The sequence below is a fragment of the Bidens hawaiensis genome, unplaced genomic scaffold (genome assembly GCF_021521415.1).
Source record: "Bidens hawaiensis isolate Kalapana, Puna unplaced genomic scaffold, B.hawaiensis_p1.1 tig00024982_1, whole genome shotgun sequence".
NCBI classification, from domain to species: Eukaryota; Viridiplantae; Streptophyta; class Magnoliopsida; order Asterales; family Asteraceae; genus Bidens; species Bidens hawaiensis.
This window is the reverse complement of record NW_027493963.1, coordinates 191,064-207,459: the sequence shown is the minus strand read 5'-3', so window position 1 is coordinate 207,459 and position 16,396 is coordinate 191,064. Positions and strand designations below refer to the sequence as shown.

Genomic DNA, 16,396 nt, shown 5'->3' with positions numbered 1-16,396 from the left:
TGAGAAGTGTTTCGGGGTTAACATTGTCCCCGGATCGGGTACGGTACTGGGTTAACAGTGTCCCCAGACGTAACGGTTAACACGAATTTAAGTTATATTAATAGAAATTGTGTAGTAACGACTTAGGGATCGTATTACAGATCCGGACAGGTAGCCGTGCACAGTATTACATCTTTGCTCACAAAAAGGTGAGTTTTCACGAGCCCCTTTTTACTGAACTGTTTTAAATATTTTCCCGGGGCGGAAAGCATGTTTTTATCAAAGTGTTTAAGTACATGCTGATCGCATGGAAACGAATGTATGTATATAATATTTATGGTACGGGAATCGTACGGTAATGTATTAAGATGGTAATTGTCTGAGTTGCTAATATTGTAAGGCCCGAAACAGTGTTCTGGGTTAACAGTGTCCCCAGAGGTTATTAAGTATGTTTCTGGGTTAACAGTGTCCCCAGAGGTTATTAAATGTAATTCTGGGTTAACAGTGTCCCCAGAGGTTATTAAATGAGTTTCTGGGTTAACAGTGTTCCCAGAGGTAATTAAACGTGTTTCTGGGTTAACAGTGTCCCCAGGGGTTATTTGATATATTTTGGGGTTAACAGAGTTTTCACTTGTGGGCTCAGCATAATTACATCGCTTATTTATGATTATCTTAATGATTTGTTATGGTTTATTTAAATTAGTGAAACTCACCAACTATTCGTAGTTGACCCGTTTTCTTTACATGCTTTCTAGGTACACCCAAATTGGAATAAGTGATACGTGCTTGATGATGTGTGCTATTTTGTGGAAGCTTAAAGATCTATATTTTGCATTAGATATGTTAATGTACTATCGGTAAAACTTATGTGATAACGCCTATATGGTAACGAAACTCAGAATAATGTAATACGTTTAAATTAATGTAGTGGTGTTTTCTTTATAAGCAATGATGTTGATATCAGATGTGTCTGTTGCATCCCGTGTACGTTTCCGCTGCGGTTACGGGGTGTTACAGTCTCCACCGCGGCGGCTTCAACCGTGCCTCCGACACCGGCGACTACCTCGTCCCCGGCCGGTTCATCAGGTATGTTCAGGGTTGGGGCTTCTTGCCAATCTCTGCCTCCTTCCCATCTGCCTGACCTCTTGGATGGATATCCCTTAGGTTCGGGTGATGTGTTTGGCGGCTACCGGCCTGTTGTCGACCCTACAGGTGCGTAGGGTTATTTTGGCCTATTAACTTTTTTTTTTATATATATCATCTTTTCCTAACCGCTTTTTGTTTTTGCAGTTTCGGATTCCAATGAGGTGTATGTTCCACGGTGGAACATCCGCCGGGGAACAACCCTTCGAACGGCTGTGGACTGTGTCGAGTGGGAGCGTCACGCAGCCCCAAGTGGTGCGTTGGGGGAAGCCATGTCTAGCTACCTGGAGGGTAGGCTGACGAATGAGCTTCGGATTCTCCTTGCCCGGATGCAGCCGCGCGTCGAGTTGCTTTGTCGTGAAAACGACAAGTTAAAGGCGGCGCGTAGCCAGGAAGTGGCTCAGGCGCGGGCTATCCGGGAGGAGAACAGGAGACTTGCCGCCATTGCTGCGGAGAAGGAAAAGGCCTTCAAGGCCCTCGAGGTTGAAGTTCAGGCCCGGCTCGAGGCCCGTTCCAAGGCTACCCAAGCTGTTAACGAACAGCTTAGGTTGGCTAAGGAAACTGCGCGGAACGCGACCGAGAGGGCCACCAAAGCTGAAGCCATTGCTGAGCCTCTGCGCGCCGAGAATGAGGAGCTTAAAGCCAAACTAGAGAGGCTCCAGCAGGCTCATGATGCCTTGGCCATGGAAGACGCCAAGAAGCTCCAATATAACATATTGATCGTAAGCAGATCTTGTTTAAATGTAATTCTTTAGAAATTGATGTTTGCAGTTTTAATATGAATGATATTTATACAATTTTAATGCTGCATTCATTCATCATAATTGATAAAAATAAAAAAATATATATATAACCGAACCGTTTGAGTCATTTATGGTTTTGAATCAGACTGATTTGGTTGTTTACACTGGTTTAACTAGAGGTGCAAATCCTAAGCGATTAACCTAACAGAAACTGGTTATAAACCAGTAGAGGAGAAACCAACCGGTTACAAACCCATATGAACCAATGGATATGGACCGGCTAGGGATTTCGTGTAGAACCGGTAAACCGAACATATGCTAATATGGTTGAGGTTAATATCTATAGGTTATTATCGGTTAACAGGCTAATAACCGAATCGAGCCGAACCGAACCAGTTACGTAGATTAGCATGAGTGTTCACTGTAGTTGCTTACTGGATTTTAAATGGGCTATACAGGTTTTGTTGTAGGTTGTTATGTCAAGGATAATATTTCATGTGGGTCAACGATTCAACTCAAGCATTATGGGCTAGTTTTCATTTTATAAATATATGAATTATCATTTATCAGGACTCAGCTCTCGTTTTCACCTTTATTAAATTTTGAAAATTTCATTGGAATGTAACACATGCCAAATTCTTGAGAAAGTTAAAAGCAAAATTCTTGTTTACCGGAAGAATTCAAATAAGTAATGATAAAACATTTGACAGTTGACACGTTAAAAATTAAAATGTGGAAAGAAAGAAAGCTCCAAACCCTTACTTTATAATTTTGACCGCCGTTTAAATTTCCATGTTTCAAGCCTACCATGTAAATCACGTAATTTGGAAATTCTGAAGTTAATAACATATAAAAAAAAGTAATAAATACTTGTAGGGGTATGGTACTAAACCCGGTTTTACGACCCTAAATTTATTATGTTTGGCTTATTTTATTATATGGACTAATACAATGCTATTGGGCTGAGGGGGTTTTGTGGAGGTAACCCTAACTGGGCTAGGCCCATTAGGGTACCATGATGGTGGCCATGAGGCTCTCTATATAAGGAGGTCTCCACCTCCTTGTTAGGGGGTCATGCTCAATAAGAGCCACCACCCTATTTTTGTGTCTGTAAACAAGAGATCCTCAGGATTTCTTAGCAGTCACCTCCACACCCCCGAAAAGCCATTGCAGGTCTCAAGCAATCGAAGAAGAAGATCAAGTCGTGGTTCGTTCATCTCGAAATCCGTGGAAACATCGTCATGGATCAGGTCAGATTCGTTTCGTGCTTCGACATTGGCGCCATCCGTGGGACGGCAACGAACCACCTTTCGATTTTCATCTCGGCTGTCAGATCTCTCCCAGGAAAAACCCAGATCTGGAAGTTTACAGAAAAAGGCTTCAAGGCTTGCTCTATTAAAGCTCAAAAAGATCCAAAGATCTAAAAGAGGCTTCCAGATCTGTGCAAAAAAGAAACTACCTGATTCGGATGATCAAGCCTCCGGATCTGTGATGGTTTTAAATTCTCTCCGCTACGAGCTTCAGATCTATCTAGATCTGATTTACAGATCTAGATCTAGATTACAGACCTGGATTTTAGGTTTAAAATTACAGATCTCTCAAATTGAAGATCCAAAAATTACCAGACTTCCGCCGCCATGCACGCGCGCTCGCGGATTCTCAATCCGCAGCCATGCATGTGCCGCCGCGGGAACCACCATGTGGGTTTCGCGCAAAAGACCTCCACCATGTGGGTTTTGCACAGAAGACTGCCACCACGCATGCTCGCTGGCGGGTCACCATTCCGCCGACATGCGTGAGCGCAACTCTCCGCCATGCACGCGCGCCCGCGAGTCACCACTCCGTCGCCGTGCATGCGCATATAAGGCCAAGCGCCAAACTTAAAGGTTGGGAATCCTCATAAACCCATAAGGCCACGCGCCAAACTTAAAGGTTGGGAATCCTCATAAACCCATAAGGCCAAGCGCCAAACTTAAAGGTTGGGAATCCTCATAAACCCATAAGGCCACGCGCCAAACTTAAAGGTTGGGAATCCTCATAAACCCATAAGGCCAGCGCCAAACTTAAAGGTTGGGAATCCTCATAAACCCATAAGGCCACGCGCCAAACTTAAAGGTTGGGAATCCTCATAAACCCATAAGGCCAAGCGCCAAACTTAAAGGTTGGGAATCCTCATAAACCCATAAGGCCAAGCGCCAAACTTAAAGGTTGGGAATCCTCATAAACCCATAAGGCCACGCGCCAAACTTAAAGGTTGGGAATCCTCATAAACCCGTAAGGCCACGCGCCAAACTTAAAGGTTGGGAATCCTCAAACCCATAAGGCCACGCGCCAAACTTAAAGGTTGGGAATCCTCATAAACCCATAAGGCCACGCGCTAAACTTAAAGGTTGGGAATCCTCATAAACCCATAAGGCCATGCACCAAACTTAAAGGTTGGGAATCCTCATAAACCCATACGGCCAAGCGCCAAACTTAAAGGTTGGGAATCCTCATAAACCCATAAGGCCACGCGCCAAACTTAAAGGTTGGGAATCCTCATAAACCCATAAGGCCAAGCGCCAAACTTAAAGGTTGGGAATCCTCATAAACCCATAAGGCCAAGCGCCAAACTTAAAGGTTGGGAATCCTCATAAACCCATAAGGTCAAACGCCAAACTTAAAGGTTGGGAATCCTCATAAACCCGTAAGGCCACGCGCCAAACTTAAAGGTTGGGAATCCTCATAAACCCATAAGGCCAGGCGCCAAACTTAAAGGTTGGGAATCCTCATAAACTCGTAAGGCCACGCGCCAAACTTAAAGGTTGGGAATCCTCAAACCCATAAGGCCATGCGCCAAACTTAAAGGTTGGGAATCCTCATAAACCCATACGGCTTCGCGCCGAATACAAGACCGAACGCGGCTCCGCTCCGCTCAACAAGCCGTCATAATTAAACCTATTAACACAAGCCACGTCACATGCGCGCCACCGCGGGTCAACCATTCCGCCATTCTACATGCGCACCGCCATGATGCTTGAGCGCAGTCGCATATCACATGCTCATGCACCACTTATGCTCACGCATCACATATGCTCACGCATATTACATATGCTTACGCATCACATGCTCACGCATATCACATCAGCGCACGCAACATCTGCGCATGGCGCAAGCCAAAGCCTATGCGCAAGCGCATCTGCGCATGACACAAAGTCTACACGCACGTCTGCGCGTGGCGCATGACATAGTCTACGCGCACGCGCATGCAACATCTGCGCGTGGCGCATGACATAGTCTACGCGCACGCGCATGCAACATCTGCGCGTGGCGCATGACACAAAGCCAAAGCTTATGCGCAAGCGCATGAAACATCTGCGCATGACACAAAGTCTACGCGCACGCGCATGACACACAGTCTACGCGCACGCGCATGACACGCAGTCTACGCGCACGCGCATGCAACATCTGCGCGTGGCGCATGACACACAGTCTACGCGCACGTGCATGAAACATCTGCGCGTGGCGCATGACACAAAGCCAAAGCCTATGCGCAAGCGCATCTGCGCGTGACACAAAGCCAAAACCTATGCGTAAGCGGCACAACAAATGAGAATAGTCTAATCCCAAATCAGGATAAGGACAACTTTATTTAGCAGCAATGAACTAGGGGACTATCGTGGTATACCACCACTACATTATCGCGATGGAAGACATCCGAATCTTAGGGCGGGAGACTAACAATATCCCAAACGGCCACGCGCTAATTTGATATGTTTTTGCAGGTTCGGCTACGAGTCGCACAAGCACATATGACATTATTATTATCTGGCCGACTGCGCCTCCATTATTATTTTGAAAACAAGCTGGGATAGTCATCCTGCGTAGAAGAGGCCCTTGTGGGCCAGTCATTATCGTCATATTATAGCTCATAAGCCGCAACGTGCGCAAGCTTCATTATTTTATAGCTCGTAAGTCGCCTCGCGCGCAAACTATTGAGCATCATTATCGAGATGCGCGCTCTATCTTTTATCAGGCATCGCGCCACTATCGTAAGTCGACATTGCGCGCAAGCTTCATTTTTTTATAGCTCGTAAGTCGCCTCGCGCGCAAGCTTCATTATTTTATAGCTCGTAAGTCGCCTCGCGCGCAAGCTTCATTATTGTTATAGCTCGTAAGTCGCCTCGCGCGCAAGCTTCATTATTCTTATAGCTCGTAAGCTACCTCGCGCGCAAACTATTAAGCATCATTATCGAGATGCGCGCTCTATCTTTTATCAGGCCTCGCGCCACTATTGTTATGATGCGTGCTATATCTTATTCATGCCAGTGCACCATCATTATCATAAAGATCACAACATGTCACCATCATGGAGAAAACCTCCCAAAACTCAAAGACAATAAAGACAAGGCCGAAGAAAAGGGAAAAAAAAAACCGCCTCATGTCCTAACACACCTTATAAAGTCCAGCGCTCCACCTAAACGCTTGCACGCCTAGGAGCAACACTGGACTTGGGGGGCTTGTAGGGGTATGGTACTAAACCCGGTTTTACGACCCTAAATTTATTATGTTTGGCTTATTTTATTATATGGACTAATACAATGTTATTGGGCTGAGGGGGTTTTGTGGAGGTAACCCTAACTGGGCTAGGCCCATTAGGGTACCATGATGGTGGCCATGAGGCTCTCTATATAAGGAGGTCTCCACCTCCTTGTTAGGGGGTCATGCTCAATAAGAGCCACCACCCTATTTTTGTGTCTGTAAACAAGAGATCCTCAGGATTTCTTAGCAGTCACCTCCACACCCCCGAAAAGCCATTGCAGGTCTCAAGCAATCGAAGAAGAAGATCAAGTCGTGGTTCGTTCATCTCGAAATCCGTGGAAACATCGTCATGGATCAGGTCAGATTCGTTTCGTGCTTCGACAATACTAATAATATATTGAGAAAATTACTATTTGCGTCCCTGTGGTTTTAAAACAGAGACATAATGAGTACCCGAAAAAAATTTTGAACTAGTTGAGTACCCGCCGTTTCAAAAACGAACAATTTAAGTCCCTGTGGTTTCAGAAACGAACAATTTGAGTCCCCATGGTTTCAATAAATGAAAGTTTACCTTGAAAGTTAAGTAACGGCAGAGACTCAAATGGTTCATTTTTGAAACCACAGGGACTCAACCAGTTCAAAAAAATTTTCGGAAACTTATTATGCCTCCGCCTTAAAACCACAGGAACGCAAATAATAATTTTCTCTGATATATTTAAACTACAGAATGTATCATATTAGTTGGTGACATTTAAAAAATATATAAAAGAAAAACATATGTCTCCCGTCTTACACGGCAAGTTGACTACCAAAATTCTAAGTCAAACAATGGTGGACTCGGCTACAACCTCCAAATAACGTCTATCTATTTTTAATGGTTGATAATGCATGCACGATTAACATTATTCAAGGGAGAGTTTAGCAACGACCGATATATGTATACTAGGAACCAAATTAAATTGATACCATTAGATTTCAGTCTGTAATTTAAATACCGGGACCTATTAATTTTATCTAAAGCTCAACAATTTGGACCCATGGATTTTAATTCAAAGGCCAAGCAATTACTGAAACCATATCATGTTCAACCAAGAATTCATCACTGACATATGCAGCGGAAACGACTTTTTAGGGATTTTTTATTATAAGGGGATTTTTTATTATAAAGTAGTAGGTTTACTAAGAAAAAAAGTAGTTTTTAGGTTTACAATAGACCAAATGAATAATTTTTGGTATCCAGATCAAATGGCTAGATTGAGTATTTATCTACTAATGTCACTCCATGTAAGCATCGACATATACGGTTGTGGCAGGACCATCTTCGAGAATTATTAAAATATTCTGGGCCAAAGACGAAAAATATTTTGGGTCTTAAGTAAAAGGAGTATGTTGTTGGCTTTAAGCAATTTAATTTTTAAATGGGCATACTTAGTTATGATTTGGGTTGTGTAAAAAGTTTTTGTAGAAAAACATGTTTAAACATGTCTCAAATGAGAAAAGAACTCACAACTTTTTGGTTGGGAGTCATACCCTTTTGCCATTATACTAAGCTAGTTGTTATGTAATTAAATTTAACCATTACATATGTCTATATATATATATATATGTGTGTGTGTGTGTTGTTTTTCATAAAAATACATATAATTTTTTTACCAAAAATTCAGACCTAGCGGGGTGTCGGGCCGAGGGCCGTCGACCACCTAGCCCCTAGGGCCGACCCTGATCTGTGATGATTGGATCCGCTATCTCAGATAACTGGATCCAAGTTTATTCTCTTAAACACCATTTTATCACGTGGCAGCGTAAGATGAAACCAGGCTTCTGAGATAGTTGGATTGAACTCAATATTTTCAATTACCCCAAACTCATAAGATGCAAAATGATTTGAAGTCATGCCATGTAAGTTGATGGTATGTGACATCTTTTAAACATTATTCACACTATTTTCATGCAAAGTAAGTCACGAGAGTTTCAATTATACAAGAATAACTTTGATTCTACAAAAGAACACCAAGAATATTTTCATATATATGAAAATATATATTTTCATATATATTTTCATATATATGAATTTACAGTAGTTGAAAATATTGATTCAATCAAGCTATCTCAAAAGACTGGTTTCATCAGAAGCCAGGTTTTATCTTACGCTGCCATGTGACAAAATGGTGTTTAAGGGAATAAACATGGATCTAGACATCTAAGATGGCGGATCCAACCACCACATAGGTGCACGTCGACACTTACATGGAGTGCCATTAGGAGAGATACACTCAATCTAGCTTTCTGAGATGGCTGGATTTTTGAAATCCATTTAGTTCATTGTCAGAGGCCTAAAAGTCACTTTTTCTTAATAAACCTATTACTTAAAAAAAATCAACTTTTTAGTCAGAGACTCGTCACAAGGTTATTTTCTCAGCGGATTACAACTAAGAGGTCCAGCCATTTTTTTTAAATATGAGGTGTTTGAACGCACATCTATAACAAATTATTTTATTATTGTTATTTGAATTTAGGTTAGTTTCTAACTTGTGTTTTAAGGGCATATGTCACTAATATGATCATTTTGTTTCTAGATGATTAGATAAATGTTATTCTTAATAAATAGTTTGAGTTAGTGTCAACATTTAATGATGTTTTTGTGACAGGTTGACTTTGACTTAAGGAAAACACAAAAGAAAGAAATTATCGTCTCTTTTGTATTTCCACTCCCATGGGCCATGGCCAGCCAGCCAAAATTTACCAAGCTGATCACTTGATCACACCAAAGTACAACTTCTATGGCATAATGTACAATTTCATGAAATAATTTTCAAACTAAAATTTTCCATGATTTAAGAGCAATCCCAAACTCCTATAAATAATCACACATCATTTAATTATCCATATTTCATTCTTACAACCAACCATGATTGGGATTGAAGAGGAACATGGCAAAAACGACATGTCTCTTCATTCTTCATCTCGATCAAGGCTATCCGAATTTACATTTTGTAACGTTTTAAATGTTAACAATAGCGATAAACCTTACAAAGATGAACACCCTTTTGTCTCCTGGCCCTTTTTTGGGCGGAAAAAGGGTTATTCTGGTTTCAATTACTCGTCACCTTCAACAAAGGCACGAAACAAGATCTTGGAAATGATGAGCAACCTACCCGAGTCTTGTCAAGAACTTTCACTAAAAGATATGGTTGTAGATGATCATGTAAAACAACAATCAACGGTTGATCAAAAGAGTGATTTGAAGACGGGTTTAAAGAATAGAAAAGGGGTTAAGATGGAACGCAAGATTTCAAGAAGTGTTAGCTTGGATACCGGGGTCTTTATGCTTAACATGTTTAATCCGATTTCTTGTGGTATGAAGAAGTCTCGTAGCTCGCCAAAGATGTGCTCGAATAGTCATAGTTTTAGTAACAATAATAGCAATGGATCAAGCCATAAGAGTAACAATAGACGTATGGCTCCAAACACCAAATCTAGGTATGTATTTATTCTCATTTGGGTAATTGGTAATGGTATATTCAATTTTGTTTTGCTTTCCAACTTCATCTTGTAACTTTTTCTTTCTTTTCTTTTCTTTTTTTTTTTTTGAAAAACAAATTCAAAAATACATTTTATATACAACTATTCTTAGATTTTGTTTGGGCTCTGCTATATACACTAATATTTTATAACTAAAATACTTATTTTCATAAATTAATTAATAGTTATATAATTGTTATCATTTAAATATCTAAAAAATATGAATACTTTTTCTAATATAACAAAAAAAAATATAGAAAACTATTAATAGATGATAAACAAATATGATTTAATCACAATTATTTTACCTAATAATAAACTGTAATTACATTTATAATTTATATAAATCAATGTTAAGATTATGTTTTTTTTTTCTAATGATTGTACTTTAGTTAAAGAAGACTACAATCAATATCCTTGGGTACAACTTTCACATAGATGAAGCCCAATTTTTCAATATTCTTATCAATTATCAAGAAGATCATGAACTTAGAATTAGAAGAACTAATAGTGTGCTTTAAAGATGTATTAAAATACAAATTATATTAATTACGTGATTATTAATTTTAACATGTGGGTACCAGGGTCAAGGATTCATGTAGGTCTGCGGAATTGGCACCGAAATGTTGGTTTATCATCAAACCATGGAAGCCAACGAGCCAAAGGGTGGCATCGTCTGAGCCTAATGGAAGCCAACTCTATTAATAGATTTGTAATTCATTATCTGAGATGCTTCTTTATGTAATATGAAAAGATCTATAATTGTGCGTTGGCTTAAATTAAAACGTGTAAGATGGAGATGTATTATATAAATTTAAATAGATGAAACAATTTTAGTGATCTCGAAGATACTCAAGGTTAGGAATTTTTTAGATTTTTGTGGTTCTGACCGTAATGTTTTATAGTTCTAATTGTTGACTACTGTTGAATTTTCAAATGCGTTGAGAGGAGGAGACACGACTCTCTCTTTCCCACTCATGTATAATATTAGTCAACGTACATATATGATTCATATGCACACATAAATACATGCATTTTGCATACCAAAATATTTACTTTTTAACATATAGAAATTATATCCTAAAAATATTCCTAATAGTATTCACTAGAAACATATAACTAAACTTAAAATGGTAATTATAAGGTTTGTGATTATTTATATAAGTATTATTATTCATTTTAGATGATAATAAATGACGAATATGTTCTTGCTGTGAGGCACGGTATAAACATATTATTTCGTTGAAATAGTAAATAATCATAATGTCATTCGAATTAAATATATTTACGGCCTAATAAGAAAGGGCGAAGATAAGACGATAGATTTAGGGATATCGATATTAACATTCGTGATGTCGTGGGAGGACACGCCCTGCTTGCGGTGCGCGCATATAATGTATATATGTGTGAACCCTCGGGTGGGCAAAAGTAAAATTGCACTAATTTTGACGTTATTTTACTAATCTCGTGAAAATAACGTTAAAAGTGGCGGAAGGTTAATCAGGCATCATGTGGTGGCGTTGATAGCCGAAAGACAAGGGCACATGCACCAATCGGCCGGTGTCCCGATGATTGAGTGCTATGTGCCTTATGTCCAAGGCTTGATGCAAAACTACTATCGAGCCGGGGGTCTCACCGGAAGCAGCATCTCTATCCCTATGGGATAGAGGTAAGGCTGTCTACATCTTACCCTCCTCAGACCCTACCATAGCATTGCTATTGGTGGGATATACTGAGTACGATGATGATGATTTCGTGGGAGGACCAATCCTAAGGGGACCGAGGTTAGGTGATCCTTCCTTTTCTTTTTTTTATATGTCATGTATGCTATCAAAATTAAAATTTTGATTGACCATGTATTTTTCGAACAATAATCCCTGTATGTTTGTTGGGTAATTAAGTTCAATAATAATTTATGTCTTGCCTCCAATTTTCGCTTTGTCTTTTCCAAAATTGATATCTTTTTTAAATCGGTTTTCGATGAATTTAAAGAACTAAAACGTTGATTTCATTCTTGTTTTGAGAAGAAACATACGATAAACATTACGTTACTTCAATGGTAATATAATATATAATCTTTAAAATAATAATTGTTGCTTTCAGAAAATAAGGCTCTGGTTATTCACACCTTTTGATTTATACACACCCCATTTCAAGTGGGTTCCATACGATCATATAAACCCTATACGATCGTATGTAGGGTGTGTGGATAACCAAAGGGTGTACCAATATAATATCCCGAAAATAATTGAGAAAACAAAGTTGCGAATGTCATATGATATGATATGTCCGATGACATGATTATCCTACTTACTAGCATCAATATTATATAGTACAACAATGAATCCAAAAATAAAAATAAAAAATGAATAGCTTGAATTTTAATTTTACCATACGTAATACTATCACTTGAAATGAGTACATAATACCTTCTTCTAGGGGTTTTTTAATCCATAAAATCGAAAAAAGAAAACGGTTCATAACCTAAATAACTAAACCCAAAAAAACCCAGCAATTTATTTATATGTTTTCATAAAAACTGGATTTTTGATTGGTTTTGGCTTTTTATGTAACTTGAAAAAGAAAAAAAATAATAACCAAACCAAATGCATGCTCATTTTTAATTTTAAATATTAAGCAATCTAATTTAATAAATAGTATTACCTAATTAATATAAAAAAAGTTTACAAGCAAGTTCATTATTCATTATTTATGTGCAAATCGGATAAAATCTAGCTTTTGGTTTGGTTTAAGCTCAAAACTTATGTACACAACTACCATCATCGGTAAAAAGCCAACACTGATGACCCAACCTATCATCATTTTCAAAGAAAACCCACCGCGCAAAACTCCGCCATGATAAAACCCCTTGTACACTCACGACGTTTGTCACGAACACATCTCAAACCAGTGATCTCCATAGAGAAAGTCATCCACAAAAGCACTCCTCTTTGTTAATCAGAAGAATACTTGTAATTGTTGCTAGTAACAAACCACACGAATCAAATAACACAAAAGTAAAAAATAAAAAAACAATATCACATATCTTTACTAAAAACTTATAAACATATTAAACTGTTTTAATTATACTCATAATAATAAAAATGTTAACAACAATATATACTCACTAACATCATTTGATTTCATATATCACATTATTATTATATAACCCTCAAGTTTCTTAACTCTCATTGCCCATTAATATGCTGACGTTGCGGCAGCCGGAACCGGAGCTGCGACGCCGGCGACTTCACGGCAACACCATGCCAACAAATCCCACCACGACACATCTCATGCTCCACGTCATCCCCGCCACGTGTCACCACCGCATACGTGGCAGCCTTACGCGACACGTCCCACGTCAACGCCACCACCAACAAAACTCCGACCGCCGCCGTGGACAGAAACAGCACCGTTACGCCGCCGTAGCTCTGCCCGGTCACCTGCCCGTAAGCCTTGATCGCGGCGATCACGGCCAGGTAGAGAATCATCAAATTGCTGACCACCATGTCGGAAATCGCCATCGGAATTGGAGGATGTGATTGAATTTTGAAACTGAAACCCTAATTTGAATTTGGGGGTTTTTGAAAATATCTGGAAGGTATTAAATAGGGAATGTTGAAGCTCACTCTTATCTACCTCGAAATGAGTTAATGTTATTACCAGAGAAAAATTTTTAAATTTTGAATATTGTACAGTTTTTGATGCGTGGTGTACAAGTTGTTGCGGGTAGAAAGTTCTGGATTAGCGGATGGGGTAAGATTTTTTTTTTTAAGTTTTGTTTTGGTACTTGTGGTTTGTGGTATTGGCAAGTTGGATTCCTCAACTAAGTTTTCTATTATTATGAGTTTTTTAACAAGTTTTGAAACTGATTCACTTAGGGGGGGTGTGTGGTGTGCTTCGTTATAGTTTGGAACTAAAACCAAACCATAAACAGAAAATTCGGTTTTTGGATATTTGAAATTATTCGTCTTTTGTTTTTTTTTTTTTGGGTTTTCCGGTTATCGTCTTGGTTTCTGTTTGGTTTCGGTTTTTTCAGTTTTGCCATTTGAGCTTGGCAAATTTAGGCCGAAAAAAACGTTGGTCGAAAATAATGAATTTATGTATTAATAATATTGTTAATTATTAAATAATTGACTATTATACATTTGGTCAAAAGTTTTTGAGTTATATATTTATTAAACTTTTATAAATTACTTCAAATAAAAATCTAAAAATTCGGTGGGTTTTATTTCATGCAAAACCAATACGAACAGTAAGTTTGGTTTTTACAAAAGCATAAAATCGAACCGTCGGTTTTTCTTTCAGTTCGGGTTTTTGGTTTGGATTTTTCGGTTTCGGGTCGATTTTTTCGGTTTCTCGCACACCCCTAACTCCACTACCGGAGTGAGCCTTCCTTAGATGGGACGTAAACCGTTGATATTGATTTTGGCACTCTAAACCTAACTCACATAGGAAAACCTTCAAGGAGGAAACCCACAAATATAGAAAACCTTATCTAGTAAGGTTTCGAACTTGAGACCTTAAAATCTTAAGTTTTAACCATCACTTCATACCATTTAATCAGAAGGTTAATGGTTGTTATTATAGGTTCTACATAAGGCAATCTAACAAACTTTATGAAAACTAAAAGAAATATGTTTCCGTATTTGGGGACAGCCGTGTTCATGACAATTTATGAGACATGAAATCTATTGTTACTTAACCGGTGATAAGACATGGTTGCTTGCATAGGCCCTAGTTATATGATTTATTGAATGTTAATTAAGTAACAAGCTGCTGAATTTAAACACGACATGTTTAAGTAAACATGTAATTCTCTTTTAAACTGATATGTCTGATAAGGGAAGTTACACGACATAACAAGATTAACATGATTAAAGATAACTAGTTCAATAACACGACACATTTAACCATATTAAACATAAGCAATACAATTGTGACATCTGCCCCGATCCGACCCGACCCAGGTACCCGTTTCTCTGATCCGATCACTTTCTTTTATGATTTAATATTTATTTATACTTATATTTTACTTTTAATAATAATAATATATTTTCCTTCCCGCCTCTTTCTCTCTCTTTCTTTCCGCCGTCCCGTCCCTCTTCTTCTCTCTTTCCGTCTTCTTTTCCCTCTTGTCGCCGTCCCGCCCTTAAGCCTTGTTTCCCTCTCTCCTTACTCTTTGCTTGTCCTTTGGTTCTTCCCGCCTAAGGTTGTCTGCGCAGCTCCACGCGCCAGACTCCTTTCAAGGAAGCCTGCGTGAAGACCATCTGTTCCAGCGATACGCGAGACGAACTCTTCTCGCAGCGCGCTAAGAATTGTAATTCTTCTCGCAACGCGCTAAGAACGGTAGTTCTTCCCGCGACGCGCTAAGGATTTGTAGTTCTTCTCGCAGCGCGCTAAGAATAGTAGTTCATCCCTCGACGCGCGAAGAATTATAGTTCTTCCCGCGGCGCGCTAGGAATTGTAGTTCCTCCCGCGGCGCGCTAAGAAATGTGATTCTTCCCGCGGTGCGCTCAAGCCTTCTCGCGCTAAAACCCTTTGAGTTTTCTTCTGTTTAACCTAGCCGTTTGCTTTTGTGTTGTCTTATCTTCTGTGTTGTTAACCTGACCTATCTTATGTCTGAAAAGTTACTTTCGGCGCAGCATGCGCACCAACCCCATTGGTTGGCAGAAAAAGTAACTGACATTATCTTTTGAGATCTGCTTTTCCATGCCTGACCAGTACCTTTATCTGACCCGCCCATGCCTGTTTACTGTTCCCTGTCAGCTTTATCTTGCCCCCTGCAGCTGCCATATCTTTTGATATCTTTTGCTTTTGGAATCTTTTGCTTTTTGAGATCTTTTCCCCTTTTTCTAGGGATTGTGTTCCCTAGGGTTTCTCTATAAATAATAATGCTATTTTCTTAACACTACACACACAAACACTTAATCTCTCCTGTTCTTCCTTGCTCTCTGCCGTTGATCCTCTGTCGCCTCCCTCTCTGCCTCCGTCTTCCTCCATGTTCTGCCCTGCTTTTCCGGTAATATATATTATATATAATAACTTACTTATTAATTATGCTAACTTGTAATCAAGACTTAAAACGAATCATTAAAACAATAATCTTATTTATAGGTTAACTTGTGCTTGTTTAAAGTTGGTTCTTGCTTTATCTTACACCGCACCGATTATCAAGTGAGTAATCTCGTACCTAATCCATTTTTATTTTTAATGTTTTGGGATGTTCATGTGTTCATACAAACTTAGAGTCTTAAACTTGTTTATGAACTTTAGTCGCGCAGTATCCCATGTGTTGAGGACGTAGACTTGGCTGTTCATTTGTATGTGTGGATCATTAACCGTCTTGTCGGTCTATTCCGCAGTTCTCATGGTACCATTAGATGAACAAGGGAGAACTATCGTTTATGATTTTTGTAACACCCCGACCAAAGGCGGATTATACATCGGGGCGCCACATATTGTTTCATTACTCGTGACACTATTGG

General features: G+C 39.2%; 1 protein-coding gene across 1 annotated transcript; it reads right to left on the bottom strand.

The window, feature by feature from the left end:
- Nucleotides 1-13,096: 13,096 nt before the first annotated feature.
- Nucleotides 13,097-13,435, bottom strand: LOC143570422 (uncharacterized). Its single transcript, XM_077056079.1, has one exon. It carries the CDS (start codon nt 13,430-13,432, stop codon nt 13,097-13,099), a length of 336 nt encoding a protein of 111 aa, XP_076912194.1. The 5' UTR covers nt 13,433-13,435.
- Nucleotides 13,436-16,396: the final 2,961 nt, after the last annotated feature.

Coding starts and splice junctions, on each gene's coding strand:
- LOC143570422 (XM_077056079.1), bottom strand. CDS start 13,432: ATGGCGATTTCCGACATGGTGGTCAGCAATTTGATGATTCTCTACCTG.